Genomic DNA, 13567 nt, shown 5'->3' with positions numbered 1-13567 from the left:
ACGCCAGGTGTGGCTGACCCCAGAACAGGGGACCAGATAGGAACCCAGGAACCAGCTCAGAGGAAGGGTTCTGATAGATTCTTTCTTTCCTTTGGGGTAAACAGTGGAGGCCAGTTCAGGCAGGGAGGGGTGGGCAGGCACGGGAGTGCGTGGAGGGTTTGGCGTGCAGGAGGTCGAAGTTAGAACTGAACTGGTAATTGAGGTCTTTGGACTTCCAGTTCAAGGCACGCGTGGGGATGCCCCCTTCTCTACGCTTTGGGTTCTCAGTGATGCCCGAGGCTCTTCAGCTCAGAAAAGCAGGCATCCGGGTCAGCCCTGTTTCTCCAGCTCCTTTGGTTGCTTCTTCACCACCTCCCCCTCTCCCTACCCCCCACTCACCAGCCTCTGGCTTTGGTCCCCCCTGCCGGGTTTGCAGTTCATTTCCTTGTTAGGCTCCTAGTCACATTTATTCTCTTCTTTTTTCACGTTCATCTTCTGTTCTCTTTCTAGCTCTTCGTGGATTTCCTTACCTTTCTCTGTCTCCTGACTTGAACCCTGACTGGTCAGGAATGGTTTCTGGATTTTTAGAATTGCTTCCCATAGGTCAGTACCTTAAAGTGGCGTTGATAAAAACCGTGCGTTCCATCCCTTACAGGTGGCATGTACAATCCGGAAGGACTGTGATCCTACACAGAAGGAACCTCTGGGGGAACTCAGGCGTGCAAACTCAGGGGACAGAAGAGAGGGCTTGGGGAGCACGGCTTCATGATCAGTCCCGTACACAGACCATAATGCAGAGGCCTTCCGTCCTGGAGCAGACTCTCCCCACTTACCCAGGCTTCCCAGCAGGTAGGCTGGACGGTGGCACTGGGGACGGTGGTGTGGGGAGAAGCCGTTACACCAACCTGTGTGACCCTCTTGTCCTCTCTTCCCTGGCTGTGGCCACCTTACTGGACACATCCTAGATGGCATATAGATCTGATGGCGCAGCAGCTCTAACCCACCCCAGCAAGAAAATCTCTGTGAGGTTTGGTCACCCCCGAGTCTGGGTTTTCTTGTCCGGTGTCGCCTAGCTCCAAACAACCTCTTCTCTTTAGGGTCTTTTCTGAAGTGGTCTGAACAGGGGAAGGGCATTTCCCTGGGATTGACGGACACACAGATTCCTCTCTATCTTCTGGGTCAGGATTTGGGATTTGGAAAGCTGCACACGTGACCGTGACCCCTTGGCTTGTGTCCTCTGTGGTCTGGGCTTTGGAGCCTGTTGAATGGTCAGACCCTGGGGCACTGCTGGAAGGTTGTGGAAGTTCGACAGAAAACCGGCCTGTGTCTCCCATGAGCTCCTGACCTGAAGGTTCTGTCCCACAGCGCGCCGTGTTCCAGGCCAACGTCCTTCGGTGGACACACCCTGGCTGGGTCGCTGGGACCCTCCTTTGTCGCCTGGGCCATTCGCCTTCCTCCTGAGATGCGGCGCTTTTTCTGCAGATGTTGGGGGATGATGAGAGCCGGCCGGGGTGGGGCGGGGTCTTGGGTATAAAGGGGCCGCCCAGGGAGCTTGGCTTAAGCAAACACCCTGAAAGAGCCCCAAATCCTGAAGCTGGGTTTTGAGGACCACCGACGCTCCTTCGCCACCTAGGGAGCTGCAATTCGGAGAGTCGTCTTGTTTGTCGTGGGAACTGAGGACTGCACTCCTCTCGGGGCAGACGGAAAGAGCTTCTCTCCTTCCTTCCTCGCTTCCTCTGCCCTTGTCTGGCTTGGGGAGTAATTCCTGTCCCTATCGGGAAAGTCTCCGTAGGAAGTCGTGGTCCGGTTTAGCAGCTCTCGGCAGCCGGCTCCTGCGCGCTGCGGCAGCGCGCCTTCTCCTGAGCGACCAGATGGCGCTTCTGGGTCGCGGCCACGCGGGACGGCTCCGCTCCGGCTCTTCCCACCGACCCGGCGCCCGCCGGCCGCGTCTCCTCCCGCGGGTGTGGACCCCCTGGCTCTCTGCACACCGAGCGAGCTGCTCCTGTCTGACCTTCGTCCTCTTCCGCGACGGCCACCCTGGTCTGCGACCTTCCGGCCCGCGACGTGCTGCCCGCGGCCTCCCGCCTGGCGCGCCGGCCTCCCGCGCCGTCCCGGGCACCCTTCGGTAGGTCCCGCGAGGGGTAGACGACCCCCGCCCGCAGCTCCGAGACGTTATTCCCGGTCGTTGTTCCTGCAAGCTCTGCGCCCAGCGAGCCGCTGAAGGGGCGCCTGCGGGGCTCGGTCGGCTCAGCGTTGGACGTCCGCGCAGCTCGTGGTCTCAGGGCCCCGGGATCGAGCCCCGCACTGGGCTCCGCAGGCAGCGGGGAGTCCGCCTGAGGATTCTCTCTCCCTCCCCGCCACCCATGCTTTCTCTTTCTCTCAAATAAATAATTTAAAAAGCTTCCCAAAAAAGTAGCAGGCAAAGCTCCAGGCTGACCACCAGTGCCGCCCACCTTGTGTTCCTCCCCCGTCGCCTCCGCTTGGCCTTCGTGAATCTCGTCGCTGCCGGGAGCGTGCGGGTCCCCCGCGGGCTGCTGTACCGGGCGGCGGCATAGCTGGGCCGGCCAGCCTTCACCCCAGACTGCGAGGGTGTGAGCGTGACCGGCAGACCGTCATGTCCCCTTCTCTATGGGCATCAGCAATGTGACAGACGATGTTCCTGTTGGTCACACGAACTGTCGTCCTGTGTTTAGGTGCACGGGGCTTCTCTCGATCCTGAATTACCGAGTGCTTCCAAACATAGTTATTGTTTTACTCTCTCCTTTTCTAGACTTCACCTGGTATCTCTTGAAGTGAGCCTTACTCTTGACAACATTAACAAACCACATCCCATGGAGCAGAGACCACTGTCCACGCCTCGTCACTTGTTTCAGGTTGGCTTCTCCTTATGTAGGGTCAGCCAGGGAGAAGCAATTCTGTGTCGAAATTGTTTTTTGTTTTTCTGTCTAGGCCTTCTCCCTGTGGTGCAACCTTGAATGTGACCTCCTGGCTTTGGGGGGTTTCTTCTGGTGACTCCATGTGGGGTAGTGGTAGCTGTCCTTAGCCTGGGTGGCGGCTCCAGAACTGAGGAAACTTGCCCTAGATCTTCTCGCATGAATAGTACAGGCACAGGCATGGCCCAAATGGTCGTAGGCCCTTTTGGTCATGTGCATGTCTTGGGTTCTTCTTGGTTGATTTGGGTAGTAGCAAGAGAAGTTTGAGGCAGCTCAGGTTCTTGACATTTTGCTCCTTGGTTTTTGTGACAGCCGTTTTCAAACCAGTTTCGGCCCCACACAAGCCTTTACTTGCCACCAGGTCCCAAAGTGTTCATTAAGCTCTGAGCTTAATGAAGCTTAATGAAGTCCCAGCTCCTGCCCATTAAGTATTCTGAGTCCCCACTGTGCAGAAGGAAGCTTGAGGCCAATGCCAGGACTGTGGAAGCAAATGCTGTCGCCCTGACCTGCCAGCATTAAACAAACAAAATCCTCCCGGTCCAAGGCCCTACCATGGCAGGGGAGGACAGATTCGGGCTGTTGTCACACATCTTCCCACAGGGAAAGGGTTCAGCCTTCAATGGATTCTTGTACCCTTTTCCCGCAGAATGTTTTAAAAAATATCTTGGCCAACCTATCCATGTTGCTTGGATACCTTTAATGTCACCATTGAGAGCTTATGTCTAATAGCCATCGTGATGATTAATAGGTCACTATTTGCACTTATGGGAGCCCTTTTTGATAATCCATAAGCCTTGTTTGATGACAATAGAAATGCCTGCAGTCACCGCCCCTGTGTCTGGGCTTCTCCCATAGAACACCAGCAGTCCACCTGGAGATCTGCTCCCTTGACCCCAGGGCCAGAGCTACAGAACATCTCTGCTCCCCACTGGGTTGGACCCACAGCAAATAATGATCCGGCTGGCAAGAACTGAGGCCAGCATGGAGCTGCCTGGGGCTGCTGTTGAACTGGTGATGGCTGGACCTCATTAGACACTCCTGGTCCCAGTGATAAGAGGCCAGTGTAGAATGTCTGGACATAGGAGCCTCAGTTTCCCAGGTACCTAAAGAAGGTCTGTCCAGCCAGGTAGATGAGGGCTGGAGTTAGGTCATCTCACAGCTGCCCCAAACTATGGTCTTGTCCTCTAGCTGTGCCCCTAGACGAGCCTTACTCCATGCTGGCCATCCAGGAGCTCCGAGCAGGGTGCTACCTTGATCCCCGGGAGCTTCTTCAGGGCTGCCTGCATGGGTCTGCTTTCACTGCCTGGGCAGCAGGACTTGGTCTTGGAGTGTCCCCATGGGAGCTCTCATCCTCCCTGGGTCATTCTTACAGATAGATCCGGAGGAAGTCCTCATTTTTTTATGAGCCCCACCTTTCTGCTCTGCACGATAGCCACTTGTACCAATGCAATTTACAGATGAGTTTGACGAACTTCAGTTCCTTGAAAATTTTCACCTAACGCATCATTTATGAGACCAATATCAGCGCCTGTGGGTTGACGGTGTTGGTCGGGGTGTTGTATCGGGGTGGCCGAGCACTCGGGCTCTGGGGCCAGGCAGGTCCGACTCTGGCTTGGCCACTCCCCTGCTGTGCTGAGCCACATATTTGACTTGCCTGTGCTTCCATTACTTGACCCCAGGAGGCGGGTAAGATGGTGGTAAGATGGTGGTTACCACCACCACCAACATGTTGGAGGGTTGCATGAATTAACCTACATGAGTGTTCACTCCCTGGCCACCCAAGTTGAACGGATTTGTGGTGAGATTCCAATAGTAATCTTTTCAGGAATTCCTTTTGTTGACCACGTAATTCGCTGTAGAGGGTTTCGGGAAGGGGATGGATGGGAAGAACATGCCTGAAGTGGCAGCGAGAGACATCTTATCAAGGAGCGCTGAGCGCAGCCATGAATTTTCAAGCCATTGGTGACTGGCTGGGTTCTTACTGTCTTTGTCTGAGTTTTACTTTGCTAAGTACTGCCCATCCATTTTTTAATATCTCCATTATTTGAGGTTACTCATTCAAGGCAAAATGCTGAAAGTAAAAGGGAAATCAAGGAGAACCCCGGGGCTTTGAAGCCTTTTCTTAACTCGTGGCCATTTTCCGCCTTTAAAAGCCCTGACTTGACTTTTACAAGAGCCTGTAGAATAATCTAACAGAAAATGGAAACCAAGAGCACAGTCATTCCCTTAAATATTTTATATTGCATTCGGATGTGCATTTTTCAAAGATCATTTCCTTGACATTTTCTGGGGGTATATTTCTTGGGAAATAAAATAAATATGTTTGGTTGATGCTCATACCAATTTATTTAGAGCTATAAATAAGATAAAAATGCCTCCTGTCATTTGTACTAGAAAATGTAAGGATCAGAGGAATATCTTAGGAGGACAGGGCAAAAGATTAATAATACCATTCAGATTGTGCCGAGGTTTGCTGATGCTGTAAGCCGGTTTAGGGGATCCTCGTGTGAACTACTGCTAAGAATGGTGATGGAGAGCTCCTGTGGCCCAAGTGCAGACCAGAGACACAGTGCCCTAGGCCACATACTTCATTAGGGGCTGCTGAGTGACAGAATCCAGATTTCCTGCTTTCTCACTCTGTGCACATTGTGCAGATTCTCTGCGGTTCCCAGGTCATTCTGAGTGCTTCCCTGAGGCTGGGAATGACCCTTCACAGGTAAGAAATTTAGTCATTCCAGTTGGAGCCTGTGCTTTGCGTGCAAGGCTCCCAGGAAGGAATGGAAGAGGAGCAAACTGGACGCGCTCTCCCAGCAAGGAACCTGTTCTCGCGCCGAATTTGTTGGCTCATTGCTTTGCTGCTGTGGGGGATTCCATGGAAGACGCCTCCCTGGGGGTGGAGGGTGGGGCAGGATGGAAATATGCAAGACCCGTTGGACCACGTATGCAACTTTAGGGGAAGTAAAGGCAGAGGTTGGAACCCACGGAGGTAGAGACGAGGCACCCCACCCGAGTTTGGGTTGGACAGGAAAGCAGGTGAGGAGGCAAAGGGGCCAGAGCAGGGGGTCCAAAGGAAGGGAAGATTGTTACCTGGGTGTGGGGGAGGGCAGGGCGTTGGGTAGGGTAAAGGAAAGCACTTTGAGAGACAACAGCGACTCTGCCTGACCCGGAGGGGGTGCTGGTTGTAGGCAGGGCGGGGGTGGGGGGGGGGGGAGAGAAGCTTCGCTGGTGGCTCCCCTCTGGCTGGGCTGTAGTCCTTGATCCCAGAAATTCAGGTTTGAAAGTAACAGGAAGCAGTAGGTGATTTTTAAAATAAACCAAATCAAGGGCGCCTGGCTGGCTCCATTGGTAGAGCATGTGACTCTTGATCTCAAGGTTGTGAGTTTGAGCCCCACGTGGGGCCTGGAGCCTACTTAAAAAGAATAAATAAATTTTAAAAAGTTAAAAAAATTTAATCAGATACGAACTACCTCAGAGGAATACAATCTTCTAAAGGACCCTTTTGTAAATCCTTTTAAAAACCAAAGACTCTCCTTTATCATATAAATGCAATGAAAATAGTAACTTTTGACCGCAGTGATCCTATGAGTTCACATTTTGTACATTGTTTTCCTGAATTAGGTGAAGTACAACTCCATTTCTCTTATCCCATCACCAAAATGATGCCCTCTGGAGAGAGAAGCAAAGTATGGAGAGAAAAGGGGGAAATAAATATTCAGTAGAAGAAAGAGCACTGCTGTCTTGTACTCATTTCATTTTGAATTTTGTCTCAGAACTGAAAGCAAGCTCTTAATTTATTTCTTTTAATTTTTATGTCAGTATATAGAGGGACCAAGTCATTTCAGAAATTTGGGACTTGTTTTATTTGGAATCATTGATGTGACGGCAGATGCAGCGGTGATTGCTTGGGACTCATGGTGAGACTTGTGGGATGGCTGACGGGTGGCTTGCCGGCTTCAGTCCCCGTCTCTCTCTTGCCCATGAGATTCCTCCTTTTATTTTTTATTTTTTTAAAATTTTATTTATTTATTTATTTGATAGCCAGAGATCACAATTAGGCAGAAAGACAGAGAGAGAGGAAGGAGCAGGCTCCCTGCTGAGCGGAGAGCCTGATGCGGGGCTTGATCCCAGGACCCTGAGATCATGACCTGAGCCGAAGGCAGAGGCTTAACCCACTGAGCCACCCAAGTGCCCCAAGATTCCTCCTTTTAAAGTTAGAGCTCAGAGTCTGCTTCAGAATCCTTCTTACCACCACATTTTGGGGCAGTCTCAGTTGAACTTGCAGTCAGGTGGAACCAAGTTGCCTCCTGGCTTCGAGTGTAGGAGAGGTTCTCATGCCTTAGCAGGCATCAGAAGCACAGGGAAGACTTGTTCCATCACAGGAACTGGACCCCACCCCCTCTGATTTATTAAGTCTGAGGTGGGGCCAGAGAATCTGCTGCTAATGTCGCTGGGTGGGGAGCACACTTTCAGGACCGCTAGTCCGCACTGTTGTCAGTTGTCATCACCCTGTGCCACATGAGCTGTCACATCCTCACACATCCTCAGACCTGCTTCTTCCAGCTGCGAGTGTGTACCTTTGACCAACCTCTCCCCATGTCCCCAGCCTCCTACCCCCAGTGATCGTGTCTGTGCTCCTTTTCTGTGAGGTTGACTACAGACATATCTATATTTAGGTTCCACATATAAGCGATTGCGTGCAGTAGCTGCCTGTCTCTGTCCCTTTGTCTTCTGCGTGTCCACGTTTCCCGCTTTCATAAGGACACACGTCAGATTGGATTAGGGCCCACCGTAATGGCTTCGTTTTAACTGTTGACATCTGTAATGACTCTATTTCCAAATAAGGTCTGCATTTCAGAGGTGCTGGGGGCTAGGACCTCAACATAGGAATTTTTGGGGGTCACTGTTCAACCCCTAACGGTGACCCTGAGCTAGTTACTGCTCAAGCTGTCTTCAGGAGGCCTGGCCACATTGAGAAGACGCTTGCAAGGGGCGGGGGGGGGGCGGGGCGGGGTGTCTGTGCTGCACCCACCACCCCCCGCACTGGCCCTGGTGATTGGCCAAAAGATGCCACAGAACAGGTCTGGGAACACGTTCCTGACCATTACATATCCTACCGCATGGGAAACCTACACCCCCTCGTGTTCTTGCTTTGTACATGGAATCGTTGCGAACTGGACAATGAGTTACTAAGCTTTTCAAAAGGCAGGATCTTATTGTAGATGATCCCGCAATTATGAGATCCTAGTAACTCTCGACTCCCAGACAAAGGCTTGACTCTTCTGAGACGGGAGGTCTACCAGGCATCCGCCAAGGACAGCGCAAGCAGTAACCATGTCCGTGTCGGCGTGGCCTCCGATGAGCCACCGTGCTGCGCGGTGGGCCTGCCGAGGCCGGTTACGTGGCTTGTATTTTGATCCGAGGAGTGTTTCTCTCTCTCTGTCAAGAGCATTACCTTGTTCGTTAATGTGTCATGAAAATCTAAAATGCCCCCTTTCTGCTTCTCAGCTAATTCCTGCAGACAGGTTCGAGGCATGTGGTGAAAAGCATGTTTCTCGGACCAGACCCACAGACCGTTGGCGGGGTGTGTGCTTGGTTTTTAATGACCCGCGATCCTTGGGTAACTAATTTTCGTGCAGGGCTTCCTCCTTCGCAGTTTCCTGTTTGCGAGGCTTTTCGCTTAGATTTCCGCATCTGGATTTCTATGTACTCATTCCTTCCGTGAGTGATGATTCTGGGGAGGAAAAGGAAAATTGTGTTGCTTTCATTATTTTAGTGCTTTTTCTCTGTTGCCATGGTCCTTCTCCCCCTTCCTGGGGTGTCGTCACCCCGGGGCCGCCAGTGCGTGAAGAAGCCCCACAGCCGGGGCCGTAAGGGACATGCTTGCGGTTCGGTGAGAAATGGGGAGTTGTTGACATCTGGCTCTGGTCTTTTCCCTCTTTCATTGGAATATTAGTTTCATGTTTCTTAATAGACTCTTTAAAAGAAATTCGGGGGTTCCTGGGTGGCTCAGTGGGTTAAGCCTCTGCCTTCGGCTCAGGTCCTGATCTCAGGATCTTGGGATCGAGTCCCGAATCGGGCTCTCTGCTCGGCAGGGAGCCTGCTTCCTCTTCTCTCTCTCTCTCTCTGCCTGCCTCTCTGCCTACTTGTGATCTCTCTCTCTGTCAAGTAAATAAATAAAATCTTAAAAAAAAAAAAAGAAATTCGGAAGATAGAGTAAGGATGTCTTCTGCATTTTTCTATTTCTAAGTTTTGTGATGACTTGTGGGGGGGGGTTCTAGGTTGGCCCAACTTTTTTTTTAAATAAATCTTTTCATCGTATTGTTTGGAAGCATGTTGGAAATTTTGATGAGGAGAGGGTACACTGTGGAAACACCACTTTTCAGAAATGACTCTTAAACGTATGCACACGGAGGACAGACTTGGACACGAGTCATCCTTTCAGAGAAGATGGCACAGAGGTCAGTGCTGGAGGCTCTGATGTCCACGTGTGCTAATGATGGTCACCACACCTTTACCTTCTTTGCTTTACTGTTTTGCTTTTTTTTTTAAAGATTTTATTCATTTATTTGACAGACAGAGATCGCAAGTAGACGGAGAGGCAGGCAGAGAGAGAGGGGGAAGCCGGCTCCCCGCCGAGCAGAGGACCCGATACGGGGCTCAAACGCAGGACCCTGAGATCATGATCTGAGCGGAAGGCAGAGGCTTAACCCACTGGGCCACCCAGGCGCCCCTGTTTTGCTTGTTTTTATAAGAATTCTTTTTGGAGGTGTCCATAAAAGCATGGAAGTAGACAAGATCAACTCAATGAGGATAAAACCCGGCTCTTGACCTCTGATTTGCTGTAGTCAGCCGCCACCACTTTTGTTTGGCAGAGACTCCAAGGCAACCCACTGAGGAGTGGGAAAGGTTTACCGGGAGAACAGGGATGGCTCGGGGCACCCTGGGTCCTTGGCCCGGGGAAGCAGGAGGTGAGCTAGCTGGAAGCAAGGCATTCTGTGTTGTTGGGTAGGGGTGAGCATTTAGCTGTTCTGGTTGGTCCTAAGTTGAAAGTGGGAAAAAAATACAGGAAGCTGCCAGTTATTAATCAAGTCCTGGCCATTTTGGACCGGTTGTTACCGAAGTCATGGTTTGGCTTCCTGCTGGTTATTAGAGATAGTGGTTGACTCCCTACAAGTCTGACTTACAAAGAGCAGGCTAGCTTCCTGGGCTGGTTACGCAGGGAATGGGCTCCTTTCTTGGGCTGGTTACTGAGTTAGGGGTCAGAGTCCTATTTTTATACATAGGCTCAGGCCATGGTCTGTTTATATACTCAGTCTCTCAAAAGCAGTTGTCACAAGCAGTCAACACTCGTTGCACGTCAATTACCTTTATTAAAACACATCTGGAGATAATAATCTCCCATTTTTCCACCGGACCATTTTAGATATATCTGCAGTGAAAGACAATCCATAGAAATTCGTATACGTTACATAAGGTTACTCCTCAACAGTGAGATTAGTTCTGTGTCTAGATTGCATTATGTTAAAGGAATATATCTCAATATATATAAAGTATAATTATCATTCATAGAAAGTGAAATAAGTCAATCAGAGAGAGATAATTGTACGATTTCACTCATATGTGAAATTTAAGAAAGAAGACAGAGAATCACAGGGGAAGGGAGGGAAAAATAAAACAAGACAAAATTAGAGAGGGAGCAGAACCTAAGAGACCCTCAATCATAAGAAACCAGCTGAGGGTTTCTGGAGGGAAGTGGGGGGAGGGGGTCCCTGGGGATGGGCATGAAGGAGGCACGTGATGGGACGAGCACTGCGTGTGACGCGCAGCTGATGGATCACTCAACGTTCCCTCTGAAATAATTCACTATATGTTAATTAATTGGATTTAACTTAAAAAAATGGAATTTTTATTTTTATTTTTTAAATAGTTTTTTAAAAGATTTTATTTATTTATTTGGCAGAGAGACAGATCACAAGTAGGCAGAGAGGCAGGCAGAGAGAGAGGGAAGTAGGCTCCCTGCTGAGCAGAGAGTCTGATTCGGGACTTGATCCCTGGACCCTGGGATCATGACCTGAGCTGAAGGCAGAGACTTTAACCCACTGAGCCACGCAGGCGCCCCTGAAATGGAATTTTTAAAGGGAAAGTATTTAAGTTACTAATATACAAATAATTGTATAATGATAATTCAGTTGTAAATTAATTTTGACACCCTTTTTACTCTTCACTGTTAATTTAAATATCATTTAATTAATGTTCTCCTCAGGCACTTTGGCTTGAAGAGGAGTGACTCACTCATGTTTCTTTAGGTATTTAGGGTTTTCTTGTCGGATACATGTACACGGGAGTCTGAGAAAGGCCGCCTCCACCCTGACAGGAGGCAGTCCTACCCTCTTTCTTCTACTCAATGGGACCTTCTCACTCTCTTTGGGGGGCTATTCGATATTCAACCCCTGTGATTTCATGTCACTAGCTCCCGTGCCTCCCCCAGGCCCAGAAGTCCTGGCAGACATTACGCTGTCCTGTGTGTGTCATGAAAACAGCAGGTGTCACTTCTCCCAGCCATCAAGTTCCGTCTCCAGGTTGCGTTCCGTCTCCAGGTTGCGTTCCGTCTCCAGGTTGCGTCTTAACTGTCCTTGGAACTCACCATCCTCCCAAGGCCCCCGCTTCCGAGACTGTCTTAGGTCGCCGGTCAGCCTGCTGATCGGCTGTCCCTGGGCCAGGTGGTCACTGGCTTGATGGAGTTATGCCCAGTGGAGCAGTGTGGGAAAGGGCTTCCAAGGTAATTTCTTCCCTAACTTCCGTGTCCAAAGGGAATAGAGATCCCGAGATTTGCGCCAGAATCTGCAGCTCAGAACGAGAGGCCTCAGCGTCCTCCCGAAGCACGTGGGCTGATCCAGAAAGAAGAGAAACCAGGATGCATTTCGGGTCTGGAAACTAAGCAGAGAAGATTCCGGCTCTGTGCTTGACAAGAGCTGGAATCCTGCACCTCCGTTCCTGTTCCTGTAAGCTACTCAGAGATGACTCTGGATTCCTGCAAACGTGCAGAGAAGAATCCTAAAGATTCTTAAAACCTGGATGGGAGGGCACAGGGGCCTGTGGATAGAATAACGGAGGGCCTTTAAAAGGGAAATTGCCAGGCTGTTGGCCTTTAAATCTAGGGGTGCTTAGAGCTTTTAGGGGTGGACATTAGAGTTGAGAGACATCTCTCCATTTTGATAAGTGATTGTAGATAGACCTTAGGTCTGTGATCGCTAGGTAATCCCTAGGGCACCCTTGTTTATGGAGAACGACTCCCATGATCATAGCGGGTTTTTTCTTTCAACCCTTCCTTCCTGGCAGAGCTTGGCCAGGTCTCAAGAGATCAGATACGTCGGTTCCCGTTCATTCCTAGCTCTTTGTCGTAGCTGAACTATGCAACAGAAGACGACACCTGTGTTTTCCCGACGGCTTGATCATATTTAAATCACTTCCTGAAACTTACCTGGGCATAAGCCTCTCTCCATCACTGTAACACACGATTTAAATTTAAATCCTAATGTTCTTAGCCAGTCATCCTCCTCAAACGCGTGCAGGCTAATTGGCTGTGGGCTGTCTTCTCGTGACTTTTGGGAAATTGGGAGAATCCCTTGAAACCAGCCACAGGTGAGCATGGAAATTCCCAGATGGTGTTAATAAGCTGTGTTCGTCACATGTGCTCCCTCCCCCTGTTGGAATTATGCTGCTGGTGGCGCCGGCGTTGGCGGCAGAAAGAAATATGATGTTCAGCTAATGGCTTGAGAAGGGGAGGGAAGGACTCGGGGTCACCTGTGGCATATCCTATTTTGAGCCAAGCCAAAGGAGATTAATACTGTCACTTGCTTGATTAGCACCGCCACTTGCCGGGCTCTCGACTTCGAAACGTATTAATTCCGAGAGAACAGCTCGAATCAGAGCTGTCTTGTCCACGTTTGCGACTAACCTTGTAAAATCCCATGGCACTGGGCTGAGGGGCGGGGTGGGGAGCTGAGCCTCGCAAAGCCTGGCTTGTTTTTTGTTTGCTTTGATGACAAGGGCTTTCAAAATAATGCTAAATTGCTTAAGCTTGAGACTGCAAAGTAATTGGGGTTTTGTATCTCCCATGCAAGCCCTTTTTAGCAAAGAGTTCTAGTGCAGGCATCCTGAAATCTATTCAGATGTGTACATGCATTTATTCATGTGAGTGTCAGGAAATTTCTTGTTAAGATAACCTTCCTAAGTACATCATTGTGATGTGAATTGGTAATGTGCTCCTGCAGTTGGAAGTCCTTCTGGGGTTGGGTTTTAAATGCTCAGCGAACTCACGTGGCTGGGAATTATCTGGGGTCAGGTGTTCTGTGGGTCAAGGCACAGATTTCACCACTTACAGGGAAAGCATTTTTGCACCCCCATCTGCTGCTAGACGGAGAGTTCTGCACGGCAAGTCTGTTTCTAGTCCTGCACGTCCACTTCCCTGCGTGTGTGGCCAGTGGAGACCCGGGTAGGTCCCTGAGCTCTGGAGCAGACAGGCCTGAGTTCCCAGCCCAGCTCCGGTACCCACCGGGAGCAACGATCTTTTATGTACAAAAAGCCTTCCGGGGTGAGCTGGAGTAAAGTATAAACGTTGTCATAGAATAATAGAATATGAATTTTAAAAACCT

At 50.3% G+C, this 13567-nt stretch overlaps 1 protein-coding gene across 7 annotated transcripts in view; it reads left to right on the top strand.

The window, feature by feature from the left end:
• The window catches only part of ATPSCKMT (ATP synthase c subunit lysine N-methyltransferase), a 241272-nt gene that overhangs the window by 130014 nt on the left and 97691 nt on the right, over nucleotides 1-13567 (top strand). Inside the window, exon 5 of one of the 7 annotated variants that reach the window (XM_059416897.1) lies at nucleotides 635-763. The exons of the other annotated variants lie outside the window; for them this stretch is intronic. Coding sequence (XP_059272880.1) covers nucleotides 635-748 — 114 coding nt within the window. The 3' untranslated portion in view covers nucleotides 749-763. Of the gene's footprint in view, nucleotides 1-634; nucleotides 764-13567 lie in introns of those variants that run through there. 7 annotated transcript variants of the gene reach the window in all.

Source organism: Mustela nigripes, chromosome 12 (genome assembly GCF_022355385.1).
Source record: "Mustela nigripes isolate SB6536 chromosome 12, MUSNIG.SB6536, whole genome shotgun sequence".
NCBI lineage: Eukaryota > Metazoa > Chordata > Mammalia > Carnivora > Mustelidae > Mustela > Mustela nigripes.
This window is presented reverse-complemented; position numbering and strand designations above follow the sequence as displayed.